This window comes from Cardiocondyla obscurior, linkage group LG12 (genome assembly GCF_019399895.1).
Source record: "Cardiocondyla obscurior isolate alpha-2009 linkage group LG12, Cobs3.1, whole genome shotgun sequence".
Classification (NCBI taxonomy): domain Eukaryota; kingdom Metazoa; phylum Arthropoda; class Insecta; order Hymenoptera; family Formicidae; genus Cardiocondyla; species Cardiocondyla obscurior.
The window spans coordinates 4,937,610-4,957,326 of NC_091875.1; the positions used below are offsets into that span (position 1 = coordinate 4,937,610).

General features: G+C 39.6%; 1 protein-coding gene across 3 annotated transcripts; it reads left to right on the forward strand.

Moving 5' to 3' along the window:
- The first annotated feature begins 148 nt into the window (after nucleotides 1–148).
- 5-ht2a (5-hydroxytryptamine receptor 2A) lies at nucleotides 149–18,777 on the forward strand. 3 transcript variants are annotated; one of them, XM_070663750.1, is made up of 10 exons: nucleotides 150–839; nucleotides 1,237–1,378; nucleotides 2,018–2,227; nucleotides 6,629–7,079; nucleotides 7,704–7,995; nucleotides 13,472–13,696; nucleotides 15,175–15,511; nucleotides 17,185–17,385; nucleotides 17,463–17,759; nucleotides 18,066–18,777. In XM_070663750.1, the coding sequence occupies exons 4-10, from the start codon at nucleotides 6,762–6,764 to the stop codon at nucleotides 18,307–18,309; spliced, it is 1,914 nt and encodes a 637-aa protein (XP_070519851.1). In that variant the 5' UTR covers nucleotides 150–839; nucleotides 1,237–1,378; nucleotides 2,018–2,227; nucleotides 6,629–6,761; the 3' UTR covers nucleotides 18,310–18,777. The 3 variants fall into 3 exon arrangements, with proteins under 3 accessions (XP_070519853.1, XP_070519851.1, XP_070519852.1); XM_070663751.1 differs by having other exon boundaries at nucleotides 150–538; XM_070663752.1 differs by having other exon boundaries at nucleotides 149–1,378; nucleotides 15,310–15,511.
- Nucleotides 18,778–19,717: the final 940 nt, after the last annotated feature.

The window sequence follows — 19,717 nt, forward strand, 5'->3', positions numbered from 1 at the left end:
AAGAAATAGGGGGAGGTTTGCGATAATGGGGCGGCGCGGGGGCCACGGGGGAGAGAAACGGAAACGCAAGAAAAATGAAAAAGAAAAAAAGAAAAAAGAAGGAAAAAAAAAGGTAACACGGGAAAGGGCAGATACGAGAAGGGAGTTGCGGGTGGCGCGCAAATTTTAGCGCTTCTCCGTCTCGCTTCCATCCCGCTAGTCTCCCTTTTATCTCTCATCACGCAGCCTCCGTGGCTTCCTTTTCAGTATGATCCGCGCGGTCCGAGCGCGAACATCGTGTATTTTAGACTGTTATCTCGTTGACGCGTTACTTATTTTATTATTACGTGGAGAAAAAAAAATTGGACTTTGTGAAAAGAACCGTAGTTACATTAAACTCGCATAAGATAAAATATTTTTCGATAAATCGTTTTTAAAAGTTGCAAGTAATATAATCTCATAAAGGCTCATGAGAAAAAAGTTATTTATTCTGAGTAGTTCTTTTTTTTTTTTTATAAAAAATAGACCACATTTTTCTTTTGTAGCGTAAATATGTAAAGTACGAAACTTTTTATAATAATTTTAATTCTTTTTTCTTTTTTTAAATTAATGTCTAATGATTTATTAATGTCAATTTCAGGTCTCATAAATTTTCGTTTTAAGTTTACAAAACATGTTACTGTATTATATGTATATTTGCATCAGTTACGAATTTTATGAATATAACATGGCAAAATTACTTTATTAAAAGTTTTGCGAAGCATATTAACACCGAATTAAATTTGACTGAACTACCTGATAGCTACATTAAACGGGATGCTTTATTAACTTCCGAAGAGATTAGCTAATCCTTTGTTATGGTAATTCAGAGCGACATTATTTACACAATAAATATAAAAAGTCTTTTATCAAGTGCCTTTCAATATTCATGTTCGAACAAGTCAAATTCGCAAGGTTTCAAAATTTTTACGTGTTGCAAAAGCTAAAAAAAAATTTCGGACTTTCAGTGAAAAATTAAATTTATTATTCTTATTTAATTTTCTAAACTAAAAAAAAATTGTATTGGATTTTTAATAAATAATTCTTATTATAGCCTACTTTGTCGTATTATATCACAGTATTAATATTATTAATAATTTTTACATAAATTTTTATTATAAAATATGAAGATTCTAATATGTTTCAATTTTTGTAACTAACAATTTCGCTTTTGATGTCCTCGAAATTCGTTCTACTTCCGAGTTTTTTTTTTTTTAGCTGTCGCATATAAAAAGGGCGGTAGAATCGCGCTACTTTGCTATTCAAATATCGAGCGAACCACGTGAGATTTAATAAATCCGATCGGCCGAATTCATTTTGGATATCGAGGAACTGTGAGATTGTACGATATAAATTCATGGTGAGTTTTATAGGCTCGAAGATAACACGCGCGATATTAGAATTCAAACCTCTTTCAACAATTTCTTAGCAGAAATGAAATTTTCAATTATAAAGCTTAATAATTAATTTTTTTAAAACATATAATTATTCCCCTGAGAATTTTTCAAAAGAAATTTTTATAGCATTTATAATTGTTTCATAAATTAATTTGCAAAATGTTATTAAAAATTATCAAACGAAGTAGCTCTAAAAGCAAAATGTAGGTAAAATTTATGTACGCAGGTAGTATTATAAAATTTTTATCGCGATTGCGAGAGTTCTGTCAACATTTTATACAAAAAATATTAATACGCTACGTTAATTTTTTTTTTTAACGTAAAAATATTAATCTTGAGTTCATCAGTAATTTTTCGACTAAAGAATTACAGAGAAAAACTGTCGCATATATATATTTTTTTTTGTGCGAGTACTCAGTACCAGAGAAAATTCGCTTCGCGCTCATTTGACCTTCGATGGCATTTTACTTGACATTTTTGGCGAAAATTGTCTCGCTCAAAGTCTTTCCGAGAATGTACGGGAGATAACGTCGTAAACGCGGAATTTCTTTTTTTTTTTTAACTTCTGACATTTACTGAATTATAGTTTATCAAACTTATAGAAATTTTCGAACAAAATGAAGATAACAGTTCGCGAAGGGACTGGGTAAACATTTCCGGTGTTGATAATAAGACGCGGGTGAAAATCGCGCCAGAAGTAAGTGAGAAATGTTTCGGCTAAAACTAGGGTTCAAACAATGAACAAGCTGCACCGGAGAAGATGAAACGGCAGCATCAATGGCGCCGAGACGCGGGCAGCAGAAATTGGAAAAGTAAGTACAATCGTATAAAATCGATCAAATACGATACACTATTTCCTTTCGGGATTGGTTCGCAGATTTTGTTGCAGAACTGATTTATTTATCTTACCGTTTATTTAACGAAAGAGGAAATAAAAGTTATCAAAGAGGAAATATAAAGATAATATAGCGATATTCTCTAGGCCATTCTCGCAGTAACAATTTCTAAATAAATTTTATGAACAATGCAGCATTATTTTTTATTAAAAAAAAAACTCAACAACAAAATTAAAAAATTTATCTATCTATTTAAAAATATTATTCAAATCTCACACCACTATTTCAAACAATTCGCTGAACGTATTAGGATTTATTTCTACGTTCGTAATTCGAGAATTTATTACTTAAAGCTCGAATCTGTTATCACCTTTAGTTGAGCTAAAAACGGAGCTGAAGCCGTAAGACGCTATAAAAATATATCGGAGGATATTAGAAGAAACTGGGGTACCTAACGCTAAGCGTGCGTCATTTAGCCGCTAAGAAAGAAGTGCTCGTCATCGAGGCGTGATTTTTAAGTGCCATCGCTCGCACAGGTGCAATTCGATTAGCCGCATCTCCGCGCGAGGCTCTCATTAATCGCGATCCTTTTATCAGGGAGATGTGGCTATTGATCTTCACTGCACTACCGCGGCCGAAGCACCGAGCCCCCTAATAAGTCGTTTATATTCGACGAAACTCCGACGCTTTATTAGCTGAATCGCGTGCGACAACCTGAGACCTGTTGCTTTAATATCGTCCTCATTTTTTTTTCTTTTCCTTTTTTTTTTTTTTAAATAGAAAACAATTCGATTTTCATGCCGTTCCCGCTGATTTATTCCGGCAGTTCTCTCGCACAACTAGGAATGTCATCCACTTCATCTTTCATTTATTTTATTTTATTTTATTTTTTTTTACTTTATTTCGCTTTATCTCATTTTATTTAATTTAATTTTTTTTTATATAAATCCAACCTCTGCCGTTATTTTACTTTGTTTTATTTATGTGTGTGTATTTTATTTGTCAATTTACTTGTAATATACATTTTTCTATTCGGAGAGAAAATATGTAAATAAAAAAAAATGCTTGAAAGTTGAATTTGAAACAATACATTCTATGAAAACGTAATTTCCGGTTTTTCGTTCGAGGGGAGGGGGGTGGAAGGAAGCGGAAATAACTGAATTACTGTCGACCTTTCGTCGGGATTTGCTCTTTCTTTCTCTTTCACCCCGTTTTTCTCTCGGAAAAATTAATGTGATACATCACGATTAATTTACGTCATTCTACCGAAGGAATCGATTATTAAAGCGCCGCGTACATTATTGAAGACAAACTTAATTATTCATTCGAGAATCGAGAGATTCTCCAGCTAAAAATATAATGCATTTCTCAATTTAAATGGAAAAATCAATGTATTGTCTCGTTGCATTATTTAATAAGTTACTGATTAAGTTACGTTATTGATCAGTCACGAGCATTTTTCCTTTCGCGAGTTCTAATAAAATCATCAAGCTACAAATATTTATAAATACTCGTGTTAAACAACTGTAATTGATTAAAATTTTGCGATAAACTTCATAAATAACGAATAAATATTTCTCATTAATAAATAAAATCGGACGTTTCACCTATTCGACGTTCGCTACGAACTTAAGAAGGCCCCGAATAAATGTATCTATCCTTTCACGACAACGAGAAGATTACTCGACATTAATTCTAATTGGTCAATAACCTTTAATAAAAAAAAATATTGTAACAGAAGCGAGAGAGGCAAAACACCGATGGACTAAAACCCCCCGGCTTGTCTTAACGTCAGATTATACGAAATGCAATCGCCTTTGATTTTATCGTATTACTTGCATCCTTGCGTTTCAATATTCCGAATGACGTCTGGCTTGATTTTCCTAATGGACGAGAAGTTCGCGGGCTCAAAATAATAATATAAAAAAAAAAAAAAAGCGAGTCTATCCTAAAATGTCTCCGTTACATATTTGCGCGGCAGCATTAATGCAATTCTCGAGAAAGATTAACGAATGACCGCGCAATTGGAGGCGGCGAACTTGAGTCTTGACGGAACAATAAGCGTCGTAACGTGGCAGGAACACGATCTCCTTCACCTTTGAGTGCTCCGATTAATGACCGGGTCCCGATGACTCGTGACGCAGCGCGCTGTCATTGGCCTTAGAGGTGTCGGCAGTCATTGTGAGGCCGCGTCACTTTCCACGCGGGACCGCTAATAAATTACATCCGCATCTCCGTGCCTCTCCCATCGGTCTCGAACCGTGTGTTAACCCACGCTTCGTTTTGGTGCGAGAGCACGGTCGGTGCCAGCGCGGCGCGGCGCAAACCCGTGAATGCACTTTCGCGGATCGAGTCACTTAGCAAGGCCGCCCCTTTCGGCTTCTCGCCGAAAAAGGGGGAGGCCCGAAAAGCGCACGGGTCGAAATGCAATTTTGAAAATTAAACTTCGATATTCCCGAACTGCGCAGCGGCGCTTTCTCTCGTCCTCGCGACCTTTTTCAACGTTTGTCCGCGAAATTGTCGTCTTTTGTGCGGCTCGGACTTGTCGCTATTATACTTAACGAAATTGCTCTTGCATCCACATTTCTTTTTTTTTTAAACGTAGGAATTATTAGAATTAATTGTGGTAACGCGTTTTTTATCAATGCAGATATTCTGCGGTGTATCGCAATTAATTTGCGATCCGCTATTTTTTATTTTTTTTTTTGTTATTTTATAAACATTATATGCAAATGCTGCCGCATATCATAAATATGTATTTAAGAAAATGCAAGATAATGTACGGCGGTACATATATTTGGCTTTGCGAGTAAGCAGGTACGTGTTAACATGCGGGTCGTGCGGGAAATTACATTTATTTTTACACGCGAAATATTGCGATATACGAATTTCCTTAGATATAAATAGATCAAGCACTCTCGCGCGCGCGCTGCAATATTCCGTCACGGGTTTAATGCATCAACTTCATTATTCATGCCCCGCATTAATGTATCGTTATCAACTTTCCGCCGTAAAGTCAGCGAGAGGAGCCGTATCTTCGTTTCGAGGAAGCAGGAAATCGGTTTCCAGTTCGGCCCGTAAAATCCCTACACTACGCGATAGCCGCTTTAATTACGCTAATTACGAAATAGTAGTCGACGCAAATCTTGCTCGGGACCGAATACACTCCGAAATAAGCTCGGCGATATAAAGCTTAATTAACGTCAGTGATCGCGGAGCTCAAGCGATTTGGCAAATAATTCATAAACAAATTACGAATAGACGAATAGACGGTTGTACGCTTCGTGGCTTATTAATTCCTCACGCGCCACGGATTAATTACAAGTTATTAATTCTTAATCAGCAAATTCGGAAGAAACCGCGTTCGAAATATGTCGAATGGAAAAATCGATAGTAAAATATTAATATAACATTTAAAATAATAAAAAAAAAAAATATATTAATAAAATAAAGAGAAAGAGAGAGAAAGAGAATTTATCTTTATTCCTCCCGTTGGGAATTTATTTTTAATTTCCATATTATCGTTTGTAACTGCTGGGCGAGCTCGACCAGCATGCGCTGGCTCGTCATTGACAGCCGGGCTCGGCGAAGTAGCAATTTGCTCGGGGATCAGCATTGTCGCGAAGCAGAGAACACGGACTGTCGATATCCTGCACGTCAGTTAATCCGGCCGGCGGGGACCCGGCGAATAAATAGCAATCCCGAAGGGGGCTGACATTTTTGTAACCCGCCGGCGGATATATCCGGCCGAATCGCGCGTGTCCGATCTTACACGTTTGTCGATGTACCCGATGGTACCTACGAGCCGCCATCGAGTCGATCCTTTGTTTGTCGAGAAAGAGAGGCGCTTTGTTCGTAAGATTTTATCCGCAATCACCGCGCAAATAGTCACTCTCCACTTCCCCCCTTTCCCTCCTCCTTTTTCATCCCTCTGACGTTGTAATCGCTATGAATTCTTGATAAAGAAACCGCCGACAAAGCCCATTTCGATCTCCAATAATTAAAGAGTGTAGTTAAAACGGGGTAACCGTCTCTGGGAAATCATCAATCCGCGAAAATTAAGCCTTATAATGCATGACGTCCTCGTAAAATTTTATTTGAAACATTTTTATAATTATTTTGAAATAAATTTCAACTTTCAAACGTAATACAAGCGGATTGCACCAAAAGTCTGCGGATCCGCCAAAATATAAATCCCCATAAAGTCACATAAAAATCTTTCCAACTCCCATATCTTTATAAACAGTTAAATTAAATGTTAAAAAATTAAATTACACGTGTTATTATAATATTATATTATTTACTTTTCAATTTCAATTTTCTCTTTTGAGAGAGCGCCGTGAAGTTACCGTTATGAAAATCTTGTTATTTCTTCAGATTACCTTCAGAAATGTTTCGGGTCAGAGTAAGAGACTCGCATATACGCGCTATCGATCGCGACTGGAGGTCGTATTAATCCCGAGGACATCAACGGAGCTCTCTCTCTCTTTCTCTCTCTCTCTCTCTCGTCATGCTAGTCCCGGAGGGCAATTTGACATCTTGGGCCAGCAACTGGACAACGCTACTGCGCCAGGTGTCGTGCAACGATACTCTTCTGGACTGCATTGGAGAATGCGACATCACCGCCGGCGGTTTCGATTACCTCTGCGCGGCGATCGGGAAAGGAGCCCTCGCCACTTCCTCAATGAGGCTACTTTGCACCCCCTGCGATTATGCGAGCTGCAACGTCAACGTGTCCCTACTCCTGAACGGCTTCGAGAGCATCGAAGGCATCTTTTTGTCCAGGATACCGATAAAAAACTGCAACGCTACGTCCATCGAGGAGGAAGTAAGTTCCCACTCCGAGGCACAAAGCGTTTTAAAGTGCCGAAATTTTTCCACCGCGGAGTTAAAAAATTCTTACGGTTCACAGCTCGCGTAAGTTTGAAAATGGATAGAACACCCCGGGAATTAAATTAGTTAAGTGCCTCGCTTTAGAAATCAGAAGAATTACAAATTGAGAACATTTGCAAAATCTATGAATTTTTTATCCGTGAAAATGGTATTAATGGAATAGATAAGAAGTCTGTTTCTTTTTTTTTTTCTTTAAATGTTTTAGTTTTTTTAAATAATACAAAGATTTAAATAAGTCAATTTAAAGCTACGATTCCGATTGCAATGTTATTAACTCTACGAAATCGCGATCGTTTTTTAATAAATTCTGTTCAAAGATCTCTCTTTCTTGATTCTCAAATTACACGCAGTCACTTGAACGTTTTTCCCAGAAAACGATAAAGTTGTTCGATTTCCGTTCAAGAATGACGTATAAAGTATCTTCATTCCGAAGACGAGAGGGGACGATATTTCAAATCCGGGACGACGTTTAGAAATTGTCGCTTTCCATTTTGACACCTCGGAATATTCCCAGCGATCCATCTCGCGCGTAACGGACGATAAATATCCGGTGTTTTAGATTTTCGAGTGCTCGCCGGCGGAGAGTATCGCCGAGGACTTGATCGTGTCCTGCTCGAATCGGTCCAGAATCGACGACGCGGGAGTGAAGACACGCCGCTTTGACTGGAGCTTTTTATTCGTCGCGGTGTTTATAGTCGCCGGCGGATTGGGAAACATTTTGGTCTGCCTGGCAATCGGCTTGGACAGAAAGCTCCATAACGTAACCAACTATTTCCTGCTGTCGCTAGCCGTGGCCGATCTCCTCGTCAGCCTCTTCGTCATGCCTCTAGGCGCCATACCTGGCTTCTTAGGTGAGCTTCGACAAAGCCACGATTTCTCTACCGATTCCGGCCACAAGCCGCTAAACCTTTCTCGACGGTCCACTTTTAATTTAACGCTTTAATTTTAGGCAAAACCGTTCGCGAATCGAACGGCAAATATTTTCAATGGATATTTCTAAATATTTCTTTCTGAATATTTCGAGTGCTCGGCAAACGTAGCCGGCGAAAAAGTGAGGAAAAAGCGACGGGAATGTTTTCAAAGATACCCGCGGGGCTTTTACGCCGAAGTGGCGCGAATAATAGACGCGTGAAACGGCGCGTATTAGCGGCGCACCGGGGCGGAATTTTAGAAAGACCTACGACGCGCGCGATCGGATTACGCTGGTAACATAATCCTGGGCTTAAAGACACCGCGGTGCGGCAGAACAATATGGAAACGGAAGACGGTAACGCGCGAGAGGTCCACGCGCGCTCTTTCTCTAAAGCAGTCCCGGGTGTCCTTCACCGACCAGATTCCGAGCAATCCCGTAAATTGCACAATGATTAATATTAATTGAGTTCAAAATTACATCGCGCGTCCGCTCGCGAAATTCCGACCGCTCATTCCAAAGTTGCAGATCGGAGGTAAATTGTTGACCACAGAACATGTCCAATCGTCCGATGTAATCCGTTGATTAACCGAAGGGTAATTATATCAGTCAAGATCGCCCCGATTAGAGAACGATCCTTAGCAGCGTTAATTTACGATAGAGCGCAAATGAACCCTTTCTACCCTCCGACAATCGGTTCGCACCCTCCTTTCGTTATTGTCGGGGAAGGGGGAGGGGGAAAGGGACAACTTTATCCGCGAGTTTTCGCGTCACGTGCTCGCGCTCCATTCTTCACGCGAAACGCGCCGGCGACACGCGAGGCATTAGCGGATTCATCGTCGCGGCTCGTTTATCTCGCGAACGAGACAGCTTTTGCTCCGCGACCTGAAAGGAGCAATTTCCAGGCGCGCATCTAGGTCCCCGAGAACTTAAAATCCGGGACAGACATGACAACGCGCCATTCGATTCCGTCAGGTTCCGCTAATATCAAGCCCTCCCGAGACATACACGTTCCTCTTCCAGCTCCAGCTTCGCAGATTGTCGATACTAATGCCCTCGAAATAAATGCGCTCGCTCTTCCCTTCCGACGTTTTTAATATTTTACGGCGAGCAAGGCGTACGGTATCTTAGCCCCGGCTACATCGACGTAGGAAAAATTATTCGCGACTGCACCGCGGCTGGTTCTTCGAATTTCCTAAGTGCTGTTAATATTTTCATGTAACCGAAACTTGAAATCCAAACTTTTCGACCTTTCTATTTCCAGCGAGGCGGACTTAAAATCCCGAAAAAACAAAATTTTTGAGACTCACTGACGTGATTTTTTTTTTAAGTAAAATTCAAAGTAAGATAAAAAATTACAAAATAAAGTTCGGTGAATAATTTCAGTTTTAATAATTCTTCAAAAATTCAGAAATATGTTAAAAAAAACCGTATTCGTACGCAAGACAGAATTATTATTTCCAAAATCGAAAGTGAAAGTACCGACGTTAATTAGTCTCTTCTCATATTATTTGGCACAATGCACAGCCGTCATGTGAAGTATTTTCAGCTTATTGTATACATTAAAATATTCCCTCGTAATGAAACGAAAAACAGTGGCGCTCGAGAAATAATTTTAAAAGCGGAGGTGGCTAGCGGTATTACATTTAATAATTCTCAGCGTCCTTGATTCTATTACGAGGTGCCGTGATTATGGCGCTAATTAATTCGCGTTTCGACTGAAATTACCGCGAGCAACGAAGCACGCCGTATGGCGATTAAGTACTTTCGAGTGTCCAATCTACGTCGGCTCGATGACAGCGGCCTACAATTATCGTCAATGATGCCTATCGTTCGTTAATCGTCCTGGAGCTCGTACCGAGGATATTCCTAGATCTCAATAGTGTCGTAACGCATATTTCAACTATTAATTCACCCCGTTACACAAAACTAGAAACAAATATAAATTCCCAAAAGATTCCGAGACGCGTTTGAGTATAAATCAGATAAAGCTCGATTAGCCAACAATTATTAAACGCATTCTAAAACAATTTCGCAATAATTGCTCTATTCGAGTTCGATATTATTATCGCGATTGCGCCTTTTATTTTAACACCTAGTTAGCCATCGTGATAAAACGACGTCGTAGACGTCGTCGATATTTCAGGTAGAACGAGCTACCTCGAGTCGTTACAAGTGCCAGACAAATGAGGCCCCCTTTTTTTTATTTTCGGGCACGTTCGTTAGTTAAGTCGCGCGGTTTATTTCCGACGTTTGTTTTCAGCCGCCGTGAATGTATCCCCGTGAAAATGGCAGAAAGTGGCACGGTGGATGTTGCACGGCAATCCGACGCGTATGCACCTTGTTACAGGGATGCTCATCGGCGCGTAACGGGGGGGCCTTTGTGGCTGAAAATTGGCAAACTCACCGCCTCCAAGCTATGCGAATATTTCGTATTCAGTGGCATTCGCGCCTTCACGCCCGAACTGTCGACCGCTCTATCTCTTTCTCTCTCTTTTTCGCATTCCAACTCTTTCTTCTGCGCATTTCCCGGGGAATCCAGCAAAAGTTTCCGCCGTTAACTTTGCGAATTGTTAGAGGAACGGGGGAAGAATAATGTATGAGCGGCATCGGTAACAATATCGTAAAATAATTGAAACGACATTTTCGGAAATTATTTTACGAGGATAATTAGATTCCGTATCCACGCGGTATAATTTGTACTTTACTCGTTTCTGTTTAGGCAAACTTTTTCGCGGAAATTATATATTTTCTCAATTTTTATTTTTATTTAAAGGCTCATAAGCCCAGTCTTAGAATTCAATTTAAATATCGCTCGTCATTAAATGCTGTACAATGTTAATTCGCAGGATTGTCAACCCGCCCAGCATCCTCAAAGTCCCTTTTCCCTTGTTATTCGTTAATTTCATTAGCGGGAGGCCCTTGTTATTTATCCGGTTATTGAAATATTACTCATTTAGCCGGCTATTGTCGAATTCTATTTGAATATTATTCTTGCTAAATAAATGATATTCAAATCTGTCAGCGCAGATATATATCTTCCCCCCCGATATAATATCCGCGATATGCAATTATAATAAATGCAATTTTGCGCAGCGTATACTTACAATTTTAATTGTTATTCAAACTCCTCGTCTCAGTCAACTATTGAAATATTCATTCGTGTAAACATTATATGCCTCTCTTTCTCTCTCTCGCTCCAAGACATTCGAAGGGAACTTTTATCTACCAAGCCGATTTTTTTTTATTTTATTCATTCAATTATTTATTCTACTTTTATTTCTCTTCCAACTGCGCACTCATCCCTGCGTATCATTTAGGCCTTTATTGCGCTCTGCTCATCAAGCCGTGCTTTAATCTGTTACTAATGAAATTCCTCACAACCTAGTATACGACGAGATCTTAATATAATGCGACTATGCAAATTTTTGGGGTTACTATGTCGTCCTTAGAAATTCTGCGCTTTTCCGCGGTAATTCTCGCAACGAGTGCAACGCGCTACACCGAGGGGACGACGGATTAAGTTGATTATTTTAATTGGATTAGTATCTATGCCGGCTGGATTAAAGGAAGAAACGGCGCTTTGAAGTGCCCGCGCGCGACGTCTCGCTCGCCGGACTCGTTAAATGTCACCGAGTTATAGTTACAGCATTAGGATTTGCATAATGGGAAATTTGATAATACGCCGAGAACGGAACACGTCGTAGAACAAAATCACGGGACCCGCGAAGCGAGATATCGCCCGGCGACGGATTATTTTTTAATTCCCGATCAAGGCACAATTAATTATAGATTCGTATATGCGTAAGTCGTTATTGACTTTATCGGGAGTCTCCTTCGCTTATAGCGAATCGATGTTTGAACAATCCATCATAACGTAATCATTCCATGTTTGTTTAATACGTGAAACAACATTGAGCGACCGTAAGCGAGAGATATTGCATTCCGTTTCATCCAGGAAGTTTCACGTTCAACTCTTGGGTTTGAACGTAATTTCTTTGGTAATCAATTAAAAATTTAGTAAATTGAGTAATATGTTTTACGAACAGGGAAAAAAAGCAAATTTATAAATGTATACACATACATTTATTATATATTAAATTGCAATGTTAAGAAGTCTTAAAATATATATAAATACTTTTTTTTCTCTAATTGAGAAAAATAAATAATTAATAACAGTCATTAAATCTTGAAATAATTAATAAACTGCTCGAGCAAGCGACAAACTCCTCGCGAGAAATAAAAGCGTCTGCATATTCGGGTTTCGAAATCCGCGATCATTAATCAAATCGCGATCGGCTACGAACGCAGCCCTAAAATGTTCCAGACATATGAGAGAATTCTTCGGGATTCTCTCTTTGAAAATCTTTGAAGCGATAAAAATACACCGGTGGCTCGGAGAATTTGCACGTGGAAAGTGACGGTTTGTGTAACGCATTTCCGACATTTGACGTCGTTTGATGTGGCCCATTCATCGCATTACGGAAATGCGCCATGCGTTTTGGCTAGTTCTCTCTTTTTCTCAATCTCCCTTTGCGTAATGAGATCTTAAATCTATTTTCCCGTTATCGTTCCTCCGGGGAAAAAAAAGTGCATCTCTAAAAATGCTTAATAAAGATCCCGGAACAATGCGTTCTCCATTCAAACTCTTTCCCTTCATTCCTCAATATAAAAAAAAAAATGGCTCGTAAAAAGAAACCATAAAACTCACTATATTAATTCGTTCCCTTGGTTTCAGCCATTTTCTGCACACGCTAATGAAAAAGGAGAAAAAAAAAAAAAGACAAAGAAGATTTATGTAAAACTAAATTACTCGATTATAAATGTTAAAAAGGAAAAATGTTATAAAACAAACATAAACTTCAACTAATTACTATGTTGATGAATAATTTTAAATAATTTTTAAATCACAATTTATTAGATTCTCTCCGGCATTTTTATTCAATCTAACGGAAATTTGAGCACAGCTTAAATTTCTCGCTTTCTAGACTTTTAATATTTTCTGATTAAAACCTGAAAAGTATTATTTCACATTCGCTGTTTTACGCGGGATTATTTGCAGTAAAATAAGGACTTCGCGATATCTTTTCGCAAATTAAATATTAAGAACGCAAATGGATAATATATTTCTCACGTAATTTTATATCTGACATATTTATTTTTAAAGAATTTTAAACATTTTCTTTTTCCCGTCTTTGTCATATAAAATATAAAAATATATCAAAGTGTTCCTTCAAGCGTCCGTATATACGCGATCTCTCGGTTCGATCGAAAAATACAAGCCCTATGACAGGTTCAAAGTGAGTTCTCCGATTTTTGCTTGAGTGACAGGGCCGCCTAAGGCTGCCGCGACAAGTAACGCGACCCCTTTTTGCCCCGACTTGACACCCCGGCTTCTCGTCTTTTCGAATTTCCAGGGTATTGGCCGTTCGGTGTGGTGTGGTGCAACGTATACGTGACATGCGACGTGCTCGCGTGCTCGGCGAGTATAATGCACATGTGCTTCATCTCTCTGGGCCGCTACCTGGGTATCCGTAATCCGCTCAGGACACGTCACACATCCACGAAACGAATGGTGGGCTTCAAGATCACTGCGGTTTGGCTGCTCGCCATGCTAGTCTCCAGCTCCATCACGGTGTTAGGTAAATTACCCCCCTTTCCTCCCCATCCCGTGTCCCATCGTATCAGCGGCGGTCATCTACGCCGGCTACCCCGTAATAGAAAACCCGCCGCCCCCCTCGGCCGAATATGGGCCAGCACGTATCTCATAAAACGGGTAAGTGCGAGCGCGATGAAAACGCGTCGAATCGGCAAACAATTCCCTCCCCCCGTCCGGGATGAAACGCATTCGGGAAATGGAAGCCAGACTGCCGCCCTGTGTTTGCGCACACATACGGTATACTATACAGTTACCTTTATTCCGCGGTAATTCTGCTCCAGGATGAATCGCCGCGTTTATCTGTTACATTAGCTTTACGTGGGGCAGCATCGGGTCTCTCCGTTGCAACGACTGGAAAGATAATGGGGCTCTCGGTGGACTCGCGATTTTTGTAAATCACTAAACAGACGCGCGGTCGCGTTTCAAAAATTTCGGAACTCCGGCGGGAGTACCCCGAAAGAGCGAACTGCGTTTAACGAGGAACCGCCGCTCGCGGAAAATTTAAATCCTATAAACCGATTATGCATATTTAGCGAACGAGTTTTCTGACCTAATAGACGTATACTTTTCGCTCGCCGCTTCGGGAAATTAATTTAATAACTTCGATAATCGCGGCGTCCATGCGCCGTCTCCTTCTTCCTCGCGTGTCTGCGATCTCGTCGTTGTCGCCTTAATTTATGAATAATTTTAATGCCTGCGCGTCGACGTGGAATACAGCGATATCGGCAGAACAAAGACAGAGAATCGTCGCGAGTGCAATACTAAACAAATGGATTATTTTACATTTTCAAAAGGATCAAGGTAAGAAAGTGAGAACAATGTCCCGACCGGGTCGATATAGGCAGCCCTGCGTTTTTACGAGCCGATAATTTTCACTGTATTCCAGTGAGATAAAGCGTGAAAAAGCGTGACGCCGCCGCGATGCTTTATCGGCATAATACACATTTATCAAGACTCTCGTTGGTCGTCCTGATCGATAATAGAGAGCAAGTCGCTCCTTTCCCCGGCCCTTTTTTTCCTTCCTGCAACGCAAATAGCTCAATGGAAATTCTAATTAGACGAGTTATTCCGAATTCCTCCAGAATTTTGCGTAATTTCCCCCTTTATTCCGCCGAAGAGAATCGATGCGCGAAGTTAGAATCAAAAGTCGGGATTTGAGCTCGATTCCTGGAAATCAACGGTTCCCCCTAAAAGCGCGAATGTGTATCGCTTTAAAAGAAACTTCCGCAAAACCCAATTACCATTACCGAGTACCCGACGTAACTCTCATCAAAGTAAAATCTGCTTCAATTAACGAGACCCTTACGTAAAGCGCGAAACAGCGAGACGATTTGAGATGACACCGCGCGTTTCGAGAAGAGACGCCGAGGAGCCTGGCGGGTGATCGACGGCTTCGATCGACAGCTAATTAGAGGAGGGACTAATCAAGGCGTAACGAGATCTCGACGACTGTTATTTCAGGAATAATTAATCCTACGAATATCATGCCGCGGCCGGGGGTGTGCGTCATCAATAATCGCGCGTTCTTCGTGTTCGGCTCCCTGATTGCCTTCTACATCCCCATGATCGTCATGGTGGCGACTTACGTTCTGACAGTGCAACTGCTGCGCAAAAAAGCACGATTCGCGGCCGAGGACCCGGAGGGCGATCAGTTTCGCCGGCTAGGCGGCAGATACGCGTCTACAAAAACATCGTCGACGGCGTCGTCGTCCAACACGGCGGGCGTAATCACCGCCGCGCGATCGTCGGCATCAACGGCGAGACAAATTCGCACCTCTAGCAGCCCGGAAGTAGAAAGGTGAGATTCCGATTGATTATTTTCGTAATTTTTTTTGATAAAATGTCTCGTACTTAAAAAAATTAATTAACTTTTTGTTTCTTTTTATTTTAATAAATTTTTTTTTATTCTAATGTTTTGTTAAGTTTCGCTTTGCATTTTTAAAGAATAATTAACATTTTTGTCTGTGATAAAAGTAACGAAAGGTTTCTACTCAAATAATTGCATTTCCATAAAATGACAACGATTAATAGGCCAATAAATCAAAATGTCATCGCAAAGTTAGAACCGTTGCAAAATTTGTCAATATTGTACAAGAGATACCGCCAGTCACAAAGTCCCAGTTCTCGACAATTTTCCTGAGGCTTTAGTCTGCCAATCAAGCTGTGCTTTTGATTTATATCGATAAGTAAATTTCGCGCATCTATCGATACGCCGAATTTCATTTCCAAATGTCATCTTTAAATCAAAGTATTATTTTGCAGCAATTATTTTTCCCCTTAAATTTTTCCAGTTACGATTTATTTAAACTTAACATTTCGCAAATCAATATGTAATTAATTATTTCTACTAAAAACGACTCGAAGCGGAGCCGAGACGTGCGAGCTGCACCTGATCGATTAATAAAAATCCTATTAAATCCAGCGTGTCAACCGTGTTTGATTCTCAAGAGCAAAGTTTTTTACCTCGCTACTAAAAGCGGTCCGAATTAATTAACAACGAGCTACGTATTTCCAGGAAATATTCATTGAAAAAAATTTTTTTTTTTTTTAATTTACGTTCTCACCGCGAGACGTTGAATGTTCGTCGGTTGACAAATGTTTTCGCAGTTCAAATTTACTTAAACGTATCTCCTACGTCAAACGTTTTTCCGCCAACGCTGCTACAATATGTCTTCCTACACACACCCGTCTACTAATTTAGTTCAGTACCGACAGATATTTGCACTTTCTTCACAAATATTACGTGCCAGACGATATTACGCGCGTGCGTTTACCTTGCGCAGTGCTATTCCAATTTTACAATTAAATTCTAATATTTGCGCCGAGCGGATTTGAATTAATTTTAATGTATGCGAAAAAAGAAAAAAAAAAAAAAATAATTGTGTAGTAACGTTAAGTCGTTTACCGAACTGTGTTGCTACAACGTGACTTTATGCAAGGCAGATAGCGCCATGTAACACCCCGTGATATCAATGCGAGGCGACGATCCACGAGTCTATGCATCTTAAATCAAGCCGTCGCGACGCAACGGCCAGTCCAGGCCCGGGAATTAATGCAATCCCAACTTTCTTCATCAACGCGTCAATTTTTAATCGTAAACTCGCAACAATCTGCGCACGAAACCAACAGCACCGCCGTGTTATCCCCGGTACAAAATAAAAAGCAGAATAGTATAAACAAGGTAGTTTATACTACTGTAAAATAGATATGTAACGTGAATCTCGCGAAGGTAGAAACGTTTTATTGCAGAAAAAAGTTTTGTTAATTAAAATGACTGCACGGGATAAACACGAGGAAATGGTTTCCAGCGTCATATTAATTTTTTTTTTTTCTTTTTATATCGTATAAATTAATTATAATTTTCTTTAATTCGGAAATAATTTAAATTGCAATGAAAGTAAAACTTGTAAGAACGAACTGCGCGAGTTAACTTTCCGAGGGGGATTTAAAAGGCTTTAATTATTGAAACAGCAAGTGCGTGGGTGTGAGAAAGGTTCTACCGCATTTGAAATTGGTGAACGGCGCCGGGAGTCCCGCCGCAGGATCTCGGCACAAGTCGAAAGTGGATCAGGCGACCCAAACGCCGGAGAACATCGCGCGCGAAACACGGAATTTCACCCTCAGGGCTCTAAAGCTGCAATTGAACGTTACGCCAACCACGTTGAATCTCAGGTAGCCTTTCCCTTCGCTTCGCGAAAGAATTCGTACATTAAAAATTCCGCGTGCATGGATATCGGTATTACTTTTAGGTTCCTGGCGGGCCGCGCGAAAAAGAAGTCACTGGCTGCGAACGCGGTCGCGACCGAGCAGAAGGCCAGCAAGGTCCTGGGATTGGTCTTTTTCACGTTCGTGCTGTGCTGGGCACCGTTCTTTCTGCTTAACATTTTCTTCGCCGCGTGTCCTAGATGCCCCGTGCCGAGACACGTGGTGGACACGTTCCTCTGGCTGGGATACGTGTCCTCGACAATCAATCCGATTATCTACACCATTTTCAACCGTACTTTTCGAGCCGCGTTCATCCGCCTGCTGAAGTGCAACTGTTCCAGGTAATACAATTACACTCCTTTTTACAGAAAACATTTATCATCGATACGTATTACTTTAATTTGATTGCTTTCTTTCGATAATTATTTTCCCAGAAATGCTCATTCAACTTTTTCATTTAAATCAATCTTATTTTTTTTTTTAAAAGGTATAAGTTATATTTTTATTAATTTAGAAAAATCATGTTAAAAAATAAAAAAAATAAGAAAATAATAAAGAACTATATTACGCTACAAATTTCTTTCGTGAAAGCAGGAAATAAATATACATACATATATATATTTAATAAAGTATTTCGATTCCCTTAGATCTACGAGGTCTTCGAAATATCGCTCGGTCACGGGAAGCGGAAGAGGGGCGGCGGGTCTGTGCACATCGGGTGCTCTTCCACTGGCCATTAGTCTTCAAAATACACCCTTGCTAACCCCAACGCCGAATCCTACATCGACGCCGGCGTCGGGAAGCTCATTTGTTACGATGATGCACCGCACGCCGAGTTCGCTGTACCAAGACACCTTCCTGATTCACGAACGCGATCAGACCGATCGTTAAAATCTCTTTTTCTCTCTCTCTTTCTCTTTCGATTATCCGGAAAAATTACATTCGCCCGCCGCAACTTTTTCTCGAAGTAGAAAACAAGGCGACTTTAATTGAAAAATCAATGTACACAGAATGTAAATAAAGTTCCGCTTCCTAACTATGACACTATTTGTTACTTGGAAACTATGCACGATATTTCGCTCGTTCTAATTCGGTTTCCCCTCAAGTTAATTGTTAATCCCTCCCGTCGCTTAATTAAGCGCTACGATTGAGAACAATCAAGGACGTAGAAGAAACCTTCGAGTTTAGTGCGCAGTGTTAACGATCGAAGGACGTTCGTAAAATAATTTTCCGTTGGCAGAGCTTCAAAGTTAACGCTTAATGACTATCCCGCTGTAGAAATCGAATCTAAGTATTCATGTAAGAACAAAATAAAACTATAATACTATTTTAGCGCAATCTCCGTTTTATATTTCTTTTCCTTAAAGAGATCCTTTTTAAGTTTAATCTTTTTTTTTTTTGAAAATTTTACTATCAGAAATCCCAAATTTTTATGTATAAATCAATGTTTGCTAATGCAATATTGTAATTATATTTAATTGGTAAAATTAGATCTAAAATAGAATTTTGAATAAGAGAATTGTAATGAAAAAATAGAATTTTATACTTAAGGTTTACTGTCCTTTATTACGTGCAGAACAGTATTAAAACTGCCATCTAATAAAAATTCCCAAAAACAAGTGCTCGCCATGCATTGATAATGTCACTTACTTCCTCGTTTCATTAACCTTTTGATAATTAAAGTGATCAGCAATCGATACGCAATACGTGAAATGTTATCCAGATTGGATTCAGTAGTTTTATCAACACGAGAATAATCTTCTCGCGCATTTATCTTCCGTAGGAAAACCCGGCAAGAAAATCGATTTGCACTCGCAGAACAAACCCTAGCACGATAAATAAACCTACGGTCCAATATTGTAAGATTCCGCGAGATGACGATAGCAAACAAAATTTTATCGCGCCCTCAGTCCCATCAAGTTTCACGACAAAATTTATTGACGATAAAAGGGCTGTCGATAAAGAGCGGAGAATTCTCCATCATCCCTTATTTGTCAAGTTTCACCTAATCGTTTAAAAACTTCCGTCGGTCGACTGGAAAAATAACGGTCGATCAGTATCGACGTCGGAATATTAATCAAATTTCTATTCTTAAAAGTTTAAAGCACAAATTTAAAGTATTTAAAATTTCAAAGTGCAGTATAAAATATTCTCAATATGAGAAAATAGATTTCCCTTCAATCGAGTTTTGAGAATTTATATTTTAGATCGCCTGTTATTAAAATATTAGCGAAATTGTTTTTATATTTTAATTTACAGTTTACTAAAAAAAAAAAAGGTTAACTCAAAGAAATTATAA

What these genes read in the sequence shown, in the direction of transcription:
- 5-ht2a (XM_070663750.1), top strand. Translation starts at nt 6,762, where the DNA reads ATGCTAGTCCCGGAGGGCAATTTGACATCTTGGGCCAGCAACTGGACA. An exon ending in CGCCATACCTGGCTTCTTAG is followed by an intron (nt 7,996 to 13,471) that starts GTGAGCTTCGAC and finishes TCGAATTTCCAG; the next exon opens with GGTATTGGCCGTTCGGTGTG. An exon ending in CAGCTCCATCACGGTGTTAG is followed by an intron (nt 13,697 to 15,174) that starts GTAAATTACCCC and finishes CTGTTATTTCAG; the next exon opens with GAATAATTAATCCTACGAAT.